At 54.9% G+C, this 15574-nt stretch overlaps 1 protein-coding gene across 2 annotated transcripts in view; it reads right to left on the reverse strand.

Moving 5' to 3' along the window:
• The window catches only part of CPNE5 (copine 5), a 93257-nt gene extending 82945 nt beyond the window's left edge, over positions 1 to 10312 (reverse strand). For both annotated transcript variants that reach the window (XM_042938589.1, XM_042938588.1), the window contains exon 1: positions 10094 to 10312. In XM_042938589.1, the coding sequence (XP_042794523.1) occupies positions 10094 to 10188 (95 nt within the window). In that variant the 5' untranslated portion in view covers positions 10189 to 10312. The remainder of the gene's footprint in view (positions 1 to 10093) is intronic.
• Between the last annotated feature and the right edge of the window lie 5262 nt (positions 10313 to 15574).

The following is a 15574-nucleotide window of genomic DNA, read 5'->3' on the forward strand; positions in this document are numbered from 1 at the left end:
AGTATAGGCTGGGACTCTCCAGTCAGAGAGAGGAGGAGATACAGCCCTGTCCTCAGGGATACCCAGTCTGAGGGGGGAGACACAGCCCTGCCTTCAGGGAGCCCCAGTTTGAGGGGGGGAGACATAGTCCTGCCTTCGGGGAGCTCCAATCTGAGGGGGGGAGACACAGCCCTGCCTTTGGGGAGCCCCAGTCTGAGGGGGGAGACATAGTCCTGCCCTCAGAGCGCCCCAGGCTAAGGAGGGGAAATACAACCTGCCCTCAGGAGGTCCCAGTCTGAGAGGAGGGAGACACAGCCTTGTTCTCAGGAACCCCAGTCTGATGGGGAGACATAGCCTTGCCTTAGGGAGTCCAAGTCTGAGGGGAGACACAGCCCTGTCTCAGGGAGCCCCAGTCTGAGGAGGAGACACATTTGCTCTTGAGCTGAGTTGCTGGGTAAACCGACCATCACACATCCCTGGTTGTCTCTAAGCGAAGCCCAAAAATGCTGTATAGATGCTCTGAGCAATGACTCCAGCTACGGCGTAGTGGGAAACACATTAAGAGCACTCACCCTCAGCTTTTCCTGGACCAGGGGTCCCCACGGACCCCCTGAAACTGGAAGGAAAACGTGGCATATTGGTACATTTGGATGCATTCTTTTTGGAGAGCTGTCATCAGATTCCCAAAGAGGTTCCTGAGGCTAAAAGAGTTACAAAAACCTGGTTCATCTTTTCCCCAGCAACTCTCCCTAAGCATCCTTCCAACGTCTGGCAAGAGGTGGGGAGCACAGAGAGCAGATGTGGAGCTTCACCGCTCAGTCCAAAACTCAGTTCTGCCCTTTACTAGGTGGATGACCTCACAGATGTGCCTCAGTATCCCCATCTGTAAAGTAGGGATAATAAGAGTCCCTCTCTCCTTGGGATTTTCTGAGAATTGACAGAGCTCATAGATGCAAAACAGTTAGAAGAGTGTCTAACGTTGTAGTAAGCTGCAATTCGGTGCCTGGAATTCAATGGGTGCTGGCTAAAGGCCTGTGGAGAATGAAGTAGGATCTCTAGGGACGCCTCATGCTCTGCCCCCCTAAACGGGCTGCAGCAGGACTTTGAGCCCCCGCATGCTCACCACTGCCCAATACGGCTGCACGGCCTTCCTTACGGAGAGCAGACTGGGGACACGTGAGCCACCATCGGGGAGAAACAGGAATCTCGAGAAGATCCAGAGATCCCTGGCCCCGAAGAGCCTGCCAGCAACACCCCATTTCTCTGCAGAGCCATTCGACCCCAAACATCTGGCCCACACCCCAGGCAGGCGAAGAGGGTGGGAGCTGGCAGACATTAATCACAGAGACAGTCTGCTCCGAGTGCTTAACCTGTGACACCCTATTCACCCTACGTATCAAATGCCAGGAAGTGGACGTGGCCTCCTTCTAGAGGCCAGGGTGCTGGGGCTCACAGAGGTGCCCAGTGTCACCCAACTTGCCAGGGAACACGCTGAGCTTGAAGTCTGACGCCCAAACCCAGCTACAGGTGCCACGGGGAGTGTCTGCATTTCCAAACCCAGGGCCACCCCAAACCCCATCCTGGCCAGCAGTGCCCCCTCCCCTTCTCACTCTCCCCTGTGTCCTGCTTGGCTCTCAGCAGGGCTGCTTCCAAAGGAATGGCTGGAGAGAACTGGAGGGCTTTCTGTCTCCTCCTGCCCTGCTCTCCGTCCACACACGCAGAAGGAATCCAAGAAAAGAAGAGGAGGGAGCTGGGGAAGAAAGGGATGTTGGCATCCAGCCCTTGGCACTTGCCCATCTCCCCCTTTAAGATCCCGCTCCTCACCCGCGTGCACTGTTTCCCTGCCAAGCCACCTCACCAAGGTCTAAAAAGCAATTTGCACACGGCTTAAAGAGCTCTCCTTCCTGGGGCTATTTGCATTATTATTATGACTATTATTAATTACTGCAATAATTGTCCCTCCCATGCTGTGTGGCCAAAGGACGAGAGCCTGAGTTCTGGCCTCAGAGGCATCCATGCTGGAATCTCCACACGGCCACGTGGTAATTCTGTGACTCTGGACAAGCTACTGACCCTCAGTTTCCTCATCTGCGTATGGGGTCACATACCTGCCTTCTGCAGTTGTGAAACCAATAGCTTAAAATAGGAAGGCAGGAAGCACGTTGACTCCTCGCTCCCTTATGCCCCCACCGGTCCTATTCATCAAGTCTTAACCATTTCTACTTCAAAAACACACTCCAAACCCCACACCACCATCAGCATTGTCTCTCGCTCGCTCACTCGGGCTCGCTCACTCGGATGTGGCAGTAGCTTCCTGCCTAGCAGTGTGCTTCAGTCCCTGCCCCCGTCGTCACAGCAACCAGAGAAAAGTTTTTTTAGAAAATGTATCAGATCACATTACTCCCGGTTAACCACCCGACCCCCCCCCCCCAGGTGCTGTTAAAATACCCAACCCCTTCGCGCTGGTCACAAGGCCGTGACCCACATCCCCCATTTCCCCTCTAAGCTCAGCTTTCTTCCCTCCCCATCTCCCACACCGCTCCAGCTACACTGGCCTCTCTGCAGTTTTGAGAGCATACCAAGGTCTCTTCTGCCATCGGGCCTTTGCACTTGCCGTTCTCCCCCTCTGAATCACCTTCCCTACGGTTCCTTCCCCAGTTGGCTTTCTCATCCTTTGGCTCTCAGCTCGATGTTACCCGCTCATCCTGTCTGTAGTGTCCCCAACAACCACAGACTTATTTGCAGAACACCTATCTCTATCAGACATTACTGGCTTAATAAAAAAATGTATATATTTGTTATAATCCCCCTCCCCACCCCCTCACACACAGATCACTGTGAGTTCAACGAGAGAGTTTGTCTATCTTGTTCACCACTATATCCTCAGCACTTCAAACTCTGAAGACTCGAGGTACCTGGGTGGCTCAGTCGGTTAAGTGTCTGACTCCTGGTTTTGGGTCAGGTCGTGATCTCACGGTTTGTGGAAATGAGCCCTGCATCGGGCTCTGTGCTGACAGCACGGAGCTTGCTTGGGATTCTTTCCCTCCCCCCTCTCTCTGCCCCTCCCCCTGGCCTCTCTCTCTCTCTCAAAATAAAATAAATAAAAACTATTCAGACTCAATAGTAAATGAGGATCAATACCAATTGTTGAACAAATGAATGTATCAGTAGTGTTCAGTTATTGGTACCTATTACCATTATTAATTTTATTTAGTACATCCCAGTTTATACGGAACTTCACAAATATAATCTCGTTTGTCTTTATAACAATCTTATAGAACGTGGACAGGACCAATATTTCTCCCCATTTAACAGATGGAAAGACTGAGGCTAGAGATCTTAACTGAGCCAGCTGAGATTGTGGAGAGGGTAAGCCAGGAACCGCACTGACTTTCAGTGTCCTGCCCAGGATTCTTCAAGATCCAAAGGCATAAAGCTCTCCTATTGGGACCTGCAGGCACTATGCTGGGCCACCAGAAGTGAGCAGTATTAGAGGACAGAGCCATCTTGCAATGTTTTGCCCAGGAAGGTTTGCCAACTTATCACACTAAGTTTTCAGGGTTTTGTTTTTTTTTTCTTGCCCAGGAAACTGTCAAGAACAGAGATAGTCAGGGGTCTGGCCAAGCTGTGCTTGGAGAATCAGTCCCCAGTCACCTAACACAGGCTGTCCACTGACTGCAGGAAAATCTAAGGAGCTAGTCCTCAGAGATACCAAACTCCAAGTACCCCCAGGGAGCTCAGGTAACATATGGATCACTTGGAAAGCCTCCTGTGGCAGAGGTCATGGCTGTCCACCCAGCAAGCATTCCTCACTCTCTTCCTGCTAACAGAATCCACAATGGTTGAGGTATCTGATAGAAACACCCGAAATCCTAGAAGGTAGATTCTTATCCCTCGTTGCTATCAACTGAATTGTGTACCTCCTAAAATGTATATATTGAAACACTAATCCTCAATGTGATGGTATTTGGAGATTGGCCTTCGGATGGTAATTAGGGTTATGGGGGTGGGGCCCTCGTGATGGGATTAGTGTCCTTATGAGAAAAGATACCAGAGAGCTTGCTCTCTCTTTCTCTGCCACGTGAGAACACAGTGAGAAGGTGGCCATCTGAAGTCATGAAGAGAGTCCTCCCCAGAACCCAACTATGCTGATCTCAGACTAACATCCTCAATGGTGGGAAATAAATTTCTGTTGTTTAAACCACCCAGTCTATAGTATTTGGTTATGGCAGCCCATGCTAACTAATACGCTAGTCCTCTGGAGGAGGACGTGAGGCCTAGCTTTAGCCACTGAAATAGAAGGGGAAGTCTGGTGAGATTTGGGGAAGGATTGTGCTTTTCAGATAAAAGAACTTGTAAAACAGAGGCCTTTGGCCCCATGCCTTGCTTCCTATCTTTGGATGTGGTTGTGATGCCTGGAACAGGTGCAGCCATTTTGTAACAAGGAGGTCCACCATTTGGATGGCAGCAGAGTAGAAAGATAGCTGGGTTCTTGGTAGCAAAGTGAGGTGACAAACCTGCACTGCAATAACCTACCTCCAGACTCACTGTGATCTGACAAAAAATATATATATTTGGGGTTTGAGCCACTACCAGATTTTCTGTTATCCATAGCTGAAACATTCCTAGCTGAACCTGACTCCTCTGTGCCCCAAAGCTTTCCAGCCTTATTCCCCTTACCTCCTCCCACCCTCTCTTCCCAATGGTAAGTCATCTCCAGCAATGGCCTTGGGTCCAAGCAAGAACTCTGGGCTGGGAGAGGAGGAATGGGAGCTACCACCATATGGTCTGGATGCCAGGGAAACTCACTGCCATCCCATGACTCTCTCTGGTCTCTGCTCCCTAGAGATTCCTCCCATTCTGGGTTTGCCTCCCAGAACCAGAGGCATTCTAGAGTAAGGAAGGCCTCTCCCATCCCTGGAGAGAGAGCACGCACTCCTTGGTGACATCTACTATGGTTGGCACCCAGGCCCCTACGATGACCCTCATGGAGACCCCAATCCCCAACCTCAAGAAGCCCTCAAGGCCCTGAAGTCTGAGGAAACTGGATTTGGATCCCATTCTCCAAAATGTGCTAACTGAAACCTTTTGGGCAGGTTCCTTAACCTCTCTGAGCTCTGATTTCCTAATCGGCAAAAAGGGAAACTACTTCTACGTACCTTATAGGATTGTTGCAAGGTTAAAAAGATACAGTAATTGTGGATGGCAGAAATCGAAGATGGTCCCCAAGAGTCCTGCCCCCTGGTGAACAAGCCTGCATAATCCCCTCCCCTTGAGTGTGGGTGGGACCTGGAAATATGATGATACTCATGCCGGTGATCACTGCTACTTTACATAAGACTCTGTCATGGCCGACTGGGGAAGAGACCTTCCTGCTGACTCCCAAGAAGGGACCTGCCATGTTGTGACAGGTCCACACAGCTAGGACCTGAGGGCGGCCTCTAGGAGCTGAGAACCCTCCTGATCCATCAGCCAGCAAGAAAACAGGACTTTAATCCCACAGCTTCGAGGAACTGGATTCTGCCAACCATCTAAATGAGCTTGGCTTAGGCCCCGAGCCTCAGATGAGATCATAGCCCCTGCAGACACCTTGATTTCAGCGTGGCGAGACCCTGGGCAGAGGGGCCAGATGCGCTATATGCCTAAGCTTCTGACCTACAGAAACTGCCAGAAAATAAACGGCTGTTGTCGTAAGCCGCTGGGCGCGCGGTAATTCGTCATGCAGCCACCGAAAATTAACATCATGATCTTAGTTTGAACCAAATGGCTGCTTGAGTCGATCGAAAACAGCTGAATACAGGCCACTGCATACGATTCAGCCTAATACAGATGTGAAGTGCCTAGCACATAGTAAGCACTCAGTAATTTCCACTCATTCCCCTGGCTCCACTACCAAGCGCCTGGGAGTAATCTTTTTCCTAACACTGGCCTTGACAGCTGCCACGTTGCCCCCAGGCTCCTCCTTCCCCAGAGCTGCCTTCCCAGCGCCTGTCAGAAGAAAGCATTCAGAGCCCATTCACACCCCTTCCGAGAGAGGTCCGGGGCACAGCTCCTGAGCTAGGCTGCCTCTCAGGGCTCGGCAGCAAAACGCCAACTTGAACAGACAGCAGAAAACATCTTCGGGGCAGAGACAGCAACTGCCCTCCAACCCCACCCGCTGGCAGGGGCCCGGCCGCTGCTTGAGAGATTCCAGCCTGGCCAAGCAAACTGTCTGCCTTCTGGACTCTCCCCTCCTTGTCTTCCCTATGGGCTCCAAGAGCCCCACCATGTGAAACTGTGCATTCCTTCTTCCTGCAGGACCCTGTGGAAGTGCAAAGGTTTCCTGTTACATAAAAAATGCAAATCGCTCTTTCTAACACACTGGTCCAGGTCCCTGCACAGAGAGACCTCAAAAGTAGTGAGGATTGTGGGGAATGGGACACGAGATAGCTGAGTTTGGAATGGGTCTGCAGGGAGGCTAATCGTCAGGAAAGGTCTGCAACAGACCATCAGAGGAAGGAGAAGCTTGCGGCTCACGTTTTCTACGTCTTCCGGTATCTGGTCCCACAAACCATCTCCTCTACTTACCCCCAAAACAACCCTTCAGAATCTCTAAATGTACACAGTATGTCAAATCTATCTCAGTAAAGCTGAGGCAGGGAGGGGTGAATAAAAATCTCTCCATGGATCAGATCTCCAGGACCCACACAAACCCTGGGATCCAACTAGAAAGGCAAATGTTTATTTACTCATGTGTCAAATACTAGGCAAATCAATTACTATTCATGGACTAATCCACCTCACCCTCATAACTGTGATAAGAATCAGTGCACACCTTTTACAGATGAGAAAACAGAGGCACAGGTTAAGTAGTTTATGCAACGTCACAAGGATAGAGCTGGGATTTGAACCCAGGCAGACAGATCCCACAGTTCATGTTCCTAACCATTGAGCCAAATGACCAGAAGCTTCACAATATGTGAACCTGAGTTTACTAAAGTCAGTGTTTGCGCGTAAACCATAGATCAGCCCAAGGGATACACTACCCAAAGCAGAGAGACCCAAATACGTCCATCCCACAGTGTCATGTGCCTTCAGTGGAGGCTTGGCTAGGCCTCCACGGTGGTCCTGTGCAGGGGGTCAGACATGCCCCTGGACCAGGCAGCTCTGCTCAGCTAGCAGTGCCCTAGGAGAGGCGTGGCAGGGCATCAGGTCTTTCCCAGGCAAAAGCAGAGAGCTCCTGGGGCTGCAGGGTTGGCTGGGACCTTCCTAAGGAGCAGGGCGGAGCTGGAAGGGAACTGGATCCCAGGGATGTTAGTTTCCAGTTCCCTGAAATACCAGGCCCCTCAACCTGAGCTGCCCATTCTCAAAGCCCCCCGAAGTTCTCACCCCACCAACCCCTCTGCCTGCCTTCCTGTCCCTGCCCACCAGAAGGGGTCACCTAGATGCTCAGCGCAGGACATCCCTTAACCTCCTCTCCTGGGACCCAGTCAGTGCCGACCACGGGATACTGGGGAGGAAGACTTATGACCATGGAGTCTTGAATATGCTGGAGAAAGCCATTCTGTGCAGCTCTCCCTCCTCCCTCTGCTCCTCTTCTCCCACCTCCCCTTTTCCCTTCTCTCTCTCCTTCTTCTAGAAGCTAGATATTTGGACCTGCTGGAGGTAAAGATGGATTTACAATTCCAAGCCCACCCAGACTGGTTTTTGGCCTCCCCTCTGTTCCAGGTGACTCCTGCCTCCTCATCCTTCCTACCGACACCAGGCCCCACCCTCTGGGTGGCTTTCAGACCAGGAGCAGGGCCTGAGTTGGGCTGATGGATCACATCCCTTGAGATGCCAGGGCCGATCCCAAATCACATCCCCCAGGAACTCAGGGGGATCCCCGGGTATTTCTTAGGCAAAAACCTTGAGTCCTTTGGACCCCTCCGCTTTCCGAGAGCAAACAGGAGGGGCCAAGTGCTGCTGCCTCACAGTAATCATCGTACCTACTTATTGAGCACCGACTATGTGCCAAGCAAGTGCAAAGTAGGTGCTGGGTGCCTCCCCATCCTCTACTCCCGTAATTCTTCCAACCGCGTTTGTTACGTATGTGCAACATGCATGCCAACCACTCCTCTAAGCAGAGGCGCTACCTCAGCAAATAAGATTTCTCCAATACAGGTTTCGTTGTTTGTACTTGACCAACGGGGGTGATGGAGGCGAAAAGCATGCCCCAAAGGGTGGAGCTGAGTCAGTTTCAAGGTGTCTGACTCCAAAGCCACAGTGCCACGTGCCCTCTGCCTCCTCTCCTCTCCACTGGAGTAGAGGGTTCATGGGTCTGAGCCAGGGTGGGGATCCCCATCCTCAAATGCTTAGACAGTTGCTTTGGGGGAGGAGGGGTGGAGCCTACACACCTGAGATGGCTTCAGAGGTGGAGTGCTCGGTATGTGAGTGACCCCTTGGGCCAGGCTGAGTACCCAGGACCCAGGGGACACAGAAGACTCTGTGATTCAGACTGGGTGTCTCATGGGTGAGCAGGAGGGCTGCAAGTGGGGGGCATGAGAACAGGCTTTTCAGGATGGGGGGACATGAACTGGCAGAGATGAAAGAGGGGTGAATTCAGGATGGGGAATAGGCTGCTCAGAGCCCGGTGGTGACAAGGATCTGGAGACAGCTCTGACACAAGCCTGACAAGCTGGGAGGGAGCGTCAGGCGCAGCGATGTGTGCTCCGCAGGGAAGGAAAGGCAGGCTGTGGCAACTATTGATGGCTGAGGAGGTGAGACTGGAGCTAATGGGCCATCAGGAATCTCCCAGCAGAGCGATGGCAAGATGCAAATGGAGTCAGGAGAGAATTCTGACAGCGATGTGCAGGACCACGGGGAGACATGTGGGTGTTATCACAGGAGACCCAGGAAGGGCCTGGCATGGGAGGGGGGGCTATGCTCCACCTCACGGGCCCTCCCTCCTACACACCCTCAAATCCCAGTCCCTCCCCTTCCCGCACCTCAGCCCAGCTCTCTGTCTGGCTACAGGGCCCCCAGGGCCACAACTGTGGAAACGAGAGTTGAGAGGCCACGAGGGTGAGTGAAGGGTCTGACCAGAGAGGGGCCTGGATGAAAACGGAGTGAGTGATTTGGAACAAGGGCACAGCCAGGACCGCGGAAATGCTATTGGGTAGCATCATCTAGGGTAGGAGGAACAGCAAATCCAGGGGAATGTCAAGGTGGGCTATGCCCGGGGCCACAGTACCCCTCACAGCCCAGCCAGGCAGTGACCCTAGGCCAGCCACAGGATGATGACTGCATTAGAGAAGAATCCCCCTTCTCCACTGGTACCCCATACTGCCTGGAAGAAACCGGGAGAGACCCAGCTCTCGGATGGAGAAGTTACCCCCAAAGTCTGTGTGACATGACTGAGGATTTGGGGGTGGTAGCCCATAAAAACACACCTCCCCTCCCCTGCTGGACTCTAAAATTCCACACTCACTGTCCTAGTCCTTTGGCTTAAGATTTTGTGTACCTAAGTTATTGTTTATTTTAATGGTGCCACTTTAAGTTGTTATCAGTTATCCATAGCTCAGTTATCCATTGATTGAATGAATCAATCTGATCCTTTTCCGCCGGTTCTGTTGTTGGAGATGAAGAAAAGCTTCAAACCCTGGGGTCTAGGATAGTGGGTGGGTGGGGTGGAGAGGAGGATATTGGGGCAAAGGAGCAGAGAGAAGAGAGAAGAGAAGAACAGAGAAGGCGGAGGCTGGGTATTCCTGGGGAGGATGGGGCAAAATCACTCACTTCATCATTTGGGCAAGAGTTGATCGGCAATAACCTGTGCCAAGACCCCGGGATAGCCTTTCATTACCTCCCTCTCCTGCTTCGGGCGCCAGGACCCCTGTTCCTGTGTCTTCACATCTCTTCTCAGCAACAGCCTGGAGTGCAAACTTTCCGAGATAGGACCCCAAGCCTGGCTTCCCCCCATTCCGCGGTCATCACCCGTGGCTGGGCAGGGACTCCTGCTGGACACGCACGGGGGGGCATCCTGGAGGCAAGGACACTCTGAAAGGGGGCGCGCGAGGGTAGAGGGTCCGCGCGGCAGGAGCCGCGGGGCTCCGGGTCCAGGGGCGGGGCAGGGGGACCCGGCCAGCGGGCGGCTCACCTGCAGGACACGGTGATCTCCACCTTGGTGGCCGGGATGCTGCCCGCCAAGGAGTCGAACTCGCTCAGCGACGCCATGTCCTCAGGCTGCTCCATCGCCTACCGCGCCCCCCACCCCAAATTAGTCAATCCCTGCGCGATTCACGCCTCCTCCAAAGCGACTGAAACCCTGGGCTCTCCCCCAACTCCGGAGCCGGCGCTGGGCGGCAAAGGGAGGAGAGAGGAGCGCGAAGAGGGGGCGTGGGAAGTGAGAGAGGGAAGGGGGGCGGAGGGAGCGGGGGCCGCGGGTAGAGGAGGGGGTGCAGGTGACGCGACGAGGAGGCAGGGGGCAGGGCGGGGGCAGCGGAGAGGGGCGAGGTGCCCAGGGAGCTGGGGTGCAGCGGAGAGAGGCGGAGGGGCGCGGGGAGAGGGCACCGGGAGGCACGCGCGGAGTCGTGGAGAAGGGTTTGGGGAGAGGAGCGTGCGGCTTCGGGTGGGGAACAGAAGGGGTGAGGGAGAGGGAGAGGGGCGTGGGGGTGGCCGGACGCCGGGAGCGCCCGGGCTGCGCCGCCCCTCGCTGGGTCTCGGCGCGGGCGGCAGCGGGGCCGGGGACCCGGCTGCGCGCGCCACCTCCTCGGCTCCGGCTGGGGCTCCGGGGCGCCCGGGCTGCGGGAAAATCAAATCTGCCCGAAGCCGCCGCCTCCCGCCGGCCGGGGCGGGCTGCGTGCCGGGTCCGCGCGCGCCGGAGGGGGCGCCCGCAGGGGCCGGGGCGGGGCCGCGGGCGGGGTCTGCGCGCGGGTGTGAGTGTGTCCGTGCGAGCGTGAGTCTGTGTGTGTGCGTGTGTGCGCGCGTGGCGGGCGTGGGGACGCGGCTCCAGATGCTGGCAGCCTGGGGGGTGGGGGGTGAGCCAGAGACGGTCGGGGCCGTGTGCGTCTCCTTCTGCGCCCACCCCCTCCCCCCTCAGGGGTTTCCTACTGGAAGAGGGAGAGGGTTTTGTGAACCGCCGGGCGTCTGTTTGAGAAGGGTCTACGCCGGGCTGGGTGGGAGTGACGTGCGCAAAAGAGACATCCTCCCGCAAAAGGCTGGGGGAGCTCTCTGCTGAGGGTGCGCCCCACCGGGGGCCAGGCGTCAGTCTATAAACAGCATCACATCTCTTGCGGAGGTGTGTGGGGGCGACCCCGGTGCCCGGAGGGGCCTCCTGGGTTTCCTAAGGAGGGTCGTTAGGACCAGGCAGGGTCGGTGCTTGGGCGCTCCCCCATCCTCCTCTGGCCACACCGAGTCAGCCACCTAAGCCACACGCCAGCGCCCTCCCCATCCCCGGCCCGTCGTGACCACGTAGCTGAGCCAGCCCCTGGGGTCTAGAAGCTTCCTCCACCAGACTGCGAGGGTGGCCTGGGCTCCCTGGGCTCCTATCCAGCCAGCGCTGAGTAGGCGCCTGCTGTGTGCAGGGTTCTGATCCCTGTCCTGGGAGAGTGGGGACAGTTGAGGCACCTCTCAGGTGGCACCCCTCCTGAACCAACCCCTTCATGTCTTCAGGGCTGGACGGGCCCCACCCTGCCTCAGCCTGGCCCTTCCAGACCAGGGGTCGCCAGGACTGTGAGCTGTGGCATCTCCCTAGGGCTGCCCGCATAGATTGCTGCACTGAGACTCCGGAAAATCCCCCGCAGGCCCTCCTCAGCCTCTGTCAAAGCTTTGCAGAGATGGAGCCCACTTTTCTACGCCCACCACCGGATACCGTGCGGGGGGGGGGGGGGGGGCCGGGGGGGGGCTGGGGGAGGCCAAGAAGGCTGGACGCAGAAAAGTCACGCCCTCTGGGGGCATGCCGTTGGCAAGCCGGGCCTTAACTGGCAAGTCCAGAGATTGTTTGAAGTCGATTCCCAGAACATCAGATACAGCCAAAGTCAAAGATGAGTATAAGAACACATTCCTTGGCCTAGGTTAAGTGTTTTCGTTTACCCGTACGTCAGTTCGGCTGGACTCCTTCTGCCACCCGGGACTGACACCAAGGGGCAGAGGCGCTGGGACTCCCATGGCAGTGGGGCACACTGGGGTCTGAGGGCCCCACTCCTGGATTGACCCTTAGCCCTACCTCCCCAGAGAATAATCCCAGCCTCCTGTCCTGAGGGATGCAATACTGGGCTTGAAATTTCTCTGCCCACCACCCTCCCATCCCCCATACCTCTCCCAGACAGTGCTGCAAACCTGCTTGTGGACCGTTATCCATTCATTCCACCAGTATTTACGGAGTACCTACTGTGTGACTGGCGCACTGCTGGGGCCATTTGGGAAACTTCTTGATAACCACCATTCTATTTTCAAAGAGCCTACCCTGAGCTAGACACCATGATTCTTTTTTTTTTTTTTTAATTTTTTTTTGAAATTTTTTTTAATTTTGAAATATTATACCCATACCATAAAACTGGTATGGTAATGTTTTATGGTAAACATTAAAACTAAGGTGCAGAGCCGGCTTGGGATTCTCTCTCTCTGCCCCTTCCTGCACTCTCTCTCAAAAATAAATAAATAAACTAAAAAAAAAAAAAAAAAAAAAAAAGACTTTGTCCCCACAGAATCCTCAGGTTAATAGGGGCCCCAGGACATGCAGACAGATGGTACAGACAAACCCCAGTGAGACTTGAGGAGTGCTGCTGAGGTAGGTATAAAGGCCCTTGGAAGAGAAAAGAGTAGCCAGGAGTGCCTGGGTGGCTCAAGCCGTTGAGTGGTTGAGCATCTGACTTCGGCTCAGGTCATGATCTCACAGTTCCTGTGCTGACAGATGGGAGCCTGCTACAGATTCTGTGTCTCCCCACCCCACCCCGCCCCTCCCATTTGTGCACACTCTTTCTCTCTCTCTCTCTGTCAAAAATAAATAAACATTAAAAAATGTTTATTTATTTTTGACAGAGAGAGAGAGAGAGATAGAGCATGAGCAGGGGAGGGGCAGAGAAAGAGGGAGACACAGAATCCGAAGCAGGTTCCAGGCTCTGAGCTGTCAGCACAGAGCCCCACACGGGGCTCGAACTCACAGACCGCGAGATCATGACCTGAGCCGAAGTCAGACGCTCAACCGACTGAGCCACCCAGGCGCCCCCCCCCCCCCCCCCCGCAAAATAAACATTTTAAAAGCAAAGAGTGACCAACAGTTTTGCCTCAAAAGTGGAAACAAGGGAGGGTCAGGGGAAACTGCAAAAAGGAGGTGATCTTGAGAAGGGCATTGAAGATGATGTCTGTTTGGTTCCTCTAGAAGCAGACCCGGAGAGAAAGATTTGAATGTGAGTAGTTTATTTGGGAGACGAAGGAAAACACTGTGGGGAGCGCGGAAGTAAGACAGGTAAGTGGGCAGTCCTGGGTGGTTTCTCAAGCCGGTTATCACTGGGCAGCTAGGGCTCATTCGCACTGAGGAGCTCTGGCAGAACACGCCCCGGACTTAGCCCACCACAGGGGTGAGAGAGCAGGGGTGTGTATACACCAACTTTTGTCAGTGGCTGGGGGTTCCTGTTTGGGGGGAGGGGGGGGGAATTCCCTGGCACTTCTGGCCTCTGCCCAGCACAGAGTGGCACATGCAGGTTCCAGAGGCCAGAGAAAGCTCCAGGCAAAGAAATGCAGGTGCTGGCATCCGGATGTGGGACTGGAACATACTGAAGCGGTAAAGGTCAGGGCATCGCCGGGACAGCAGCTGCCACAGATGACGAGCTTCTGCCTGCAGGACAAGGCTAAGCGGGCACTCCTGGCAGGGAACCAGCACGATCAAGGGCCGGAGGGAGACCACGGTGTGGCTGGAGCCTAGGGTGAAGGTGGTGGAGGTAGAACAGGAGGCCAGGAGGTGGGGGGCCATGATGCAAGGCCACAGGTCTTGGCCTCCTCCTCCTCCTCCAGAAGCTTTTCAGAAGGGAGCACTTCAGGAGTGGTGGTCTGCAAGATACCCCTCAGCCACATGGCCAACAGAGTGAGCCCCAGAACACAAAACTTGGTGTTCAGGCCCAGGGCAAAATGCTCATAGTCCTTGCTCGAATGAATTGCTGATGGTTCAAAAGCAGCCAGCAGGCATGCCATCCGATGGGCCATTTCTTCTACTGAGGTCACTTGTGATGCCAGCAGGCCGGCAGGTGCTGCAGACGTGCTGTCTGGGCCTGGCAGCCACATCAGAACCAGCCATGGCCCTGGCCCACCCGGCCACGTAACCAACGCGCGTCCCTCTGATTAAGAACCGTGAGCACGGAATGGGCCATGCCCAGAAGATCTAGAATAATCAGCATCAGCGCTTTGCCTTTGCCATCTAAGACTGCACACACGCGCTCGTCTGACCTAATCCGCGGTGTTAATGACGGCAGAGCAATTTCGAGAGGCAACTCGCAGCATTGATAAGGAGAGGAAAAGCACCACGGGGTTTAGGAGGCAGAGTTCCTCACAGGGGAGGCAGCTGCTGTCCACCCTCTCAGTACACTTCGTGTAAATGCCGCCCTCAGATTTGCCCTGGTGGAGACTGGTGATGGTCGGAGAACAGGGACCCGGAAGAGCAGAAGAAGGACTCTGCATGGGACAGGGACAGACTAGAAAAATGTGTTCTTCACTCTGGGTAAATGAAACCCTGAGCCAGACAGGGCACATGGCTTGTTAAGCAGGGCATGGGCGGGTCTGAGCCTCTACTTACTCCCTTGGCTGGGTGTCCTTGTGCAGTGAACACCCTCCACCACCACACATGGCAGCCCTGGAGAGAAAAGGAAAGATAGAGGGCATGGCAGAAACCTGAAACCACATGGCAGTAAGGAGGTGGGAGAGATGTAGTGTCTGATTCCATCCATTAATAGAAATGCTAGAAGGGGCTTGGTTGGAGACCATCTAGTTAAACCCCTTCTTTTACTAAGAAGCGTAGGGAGGGCGAACGCTGCATTCAAGGTCACCTGAACTCTTCCCTTGATAAGAAACTCCACCAGTAACAGCAAGGTCAGGTACCCAAGAGCAGTGAGGACCTGCCTGGGAGGTGTGGGGAGAAGCCATGCTCTGCCGGAGTAGAGGAGGACGCTAAAGCCGGACACAGAGCTCTCCACACCTCTCGTCCCCTTTCCTCCTAGAGGGTGACAGTCTTCCAGCCGGGTGCCCTACTATCCCAACCAGAACCCCACACCGCCCCTCCCTCCCACTTCTCCCCAGATCATAGCGCCAGCTAACTGGGTCCATGGGCAAAGAGAAGCCCCAGGCCCTCCTGCTGCCAGCCCAGCAGCCTCTCTTGCCCTAGGATCCACTCCTCCCACGCTTCCCTGCCCTGGGGTCTGTGGCGGCCCAGTGGGCACTAGCTTCCTCTCTCACTTCTGCTCTCTTCTTCCTTCCAGCCACTCATGATTTTCCAAGTGAGGGGAGCCTCCCAGCCCTTACAGTTTGGCGACCAGAATCTTCACAGAGGCACCGGAAACCAAAGTCAAGTTGCGGCGCTCTGCTGGAGCTCCCCCCTGGCTCCCATCTCACTCTGTGGTGAAAGGACTTACGAGGCTGTGGGCCCCACCCC

The sequence above is a fragment of the Panthera leo genome, chromosome B2, assembly GCF_018350215.1.
Source record: "Panthera leo isolate Ple1 chromosome B2, P.leo_Ple1_pat1.1, whole genome shotgun sequence".
Taxonomy (NCBI): domain Eukaryota; kingdom Metazoa; phylum Chordata; class Mammalia; order Carnivora; family Felidae; genus Panthera; species Panthera leo.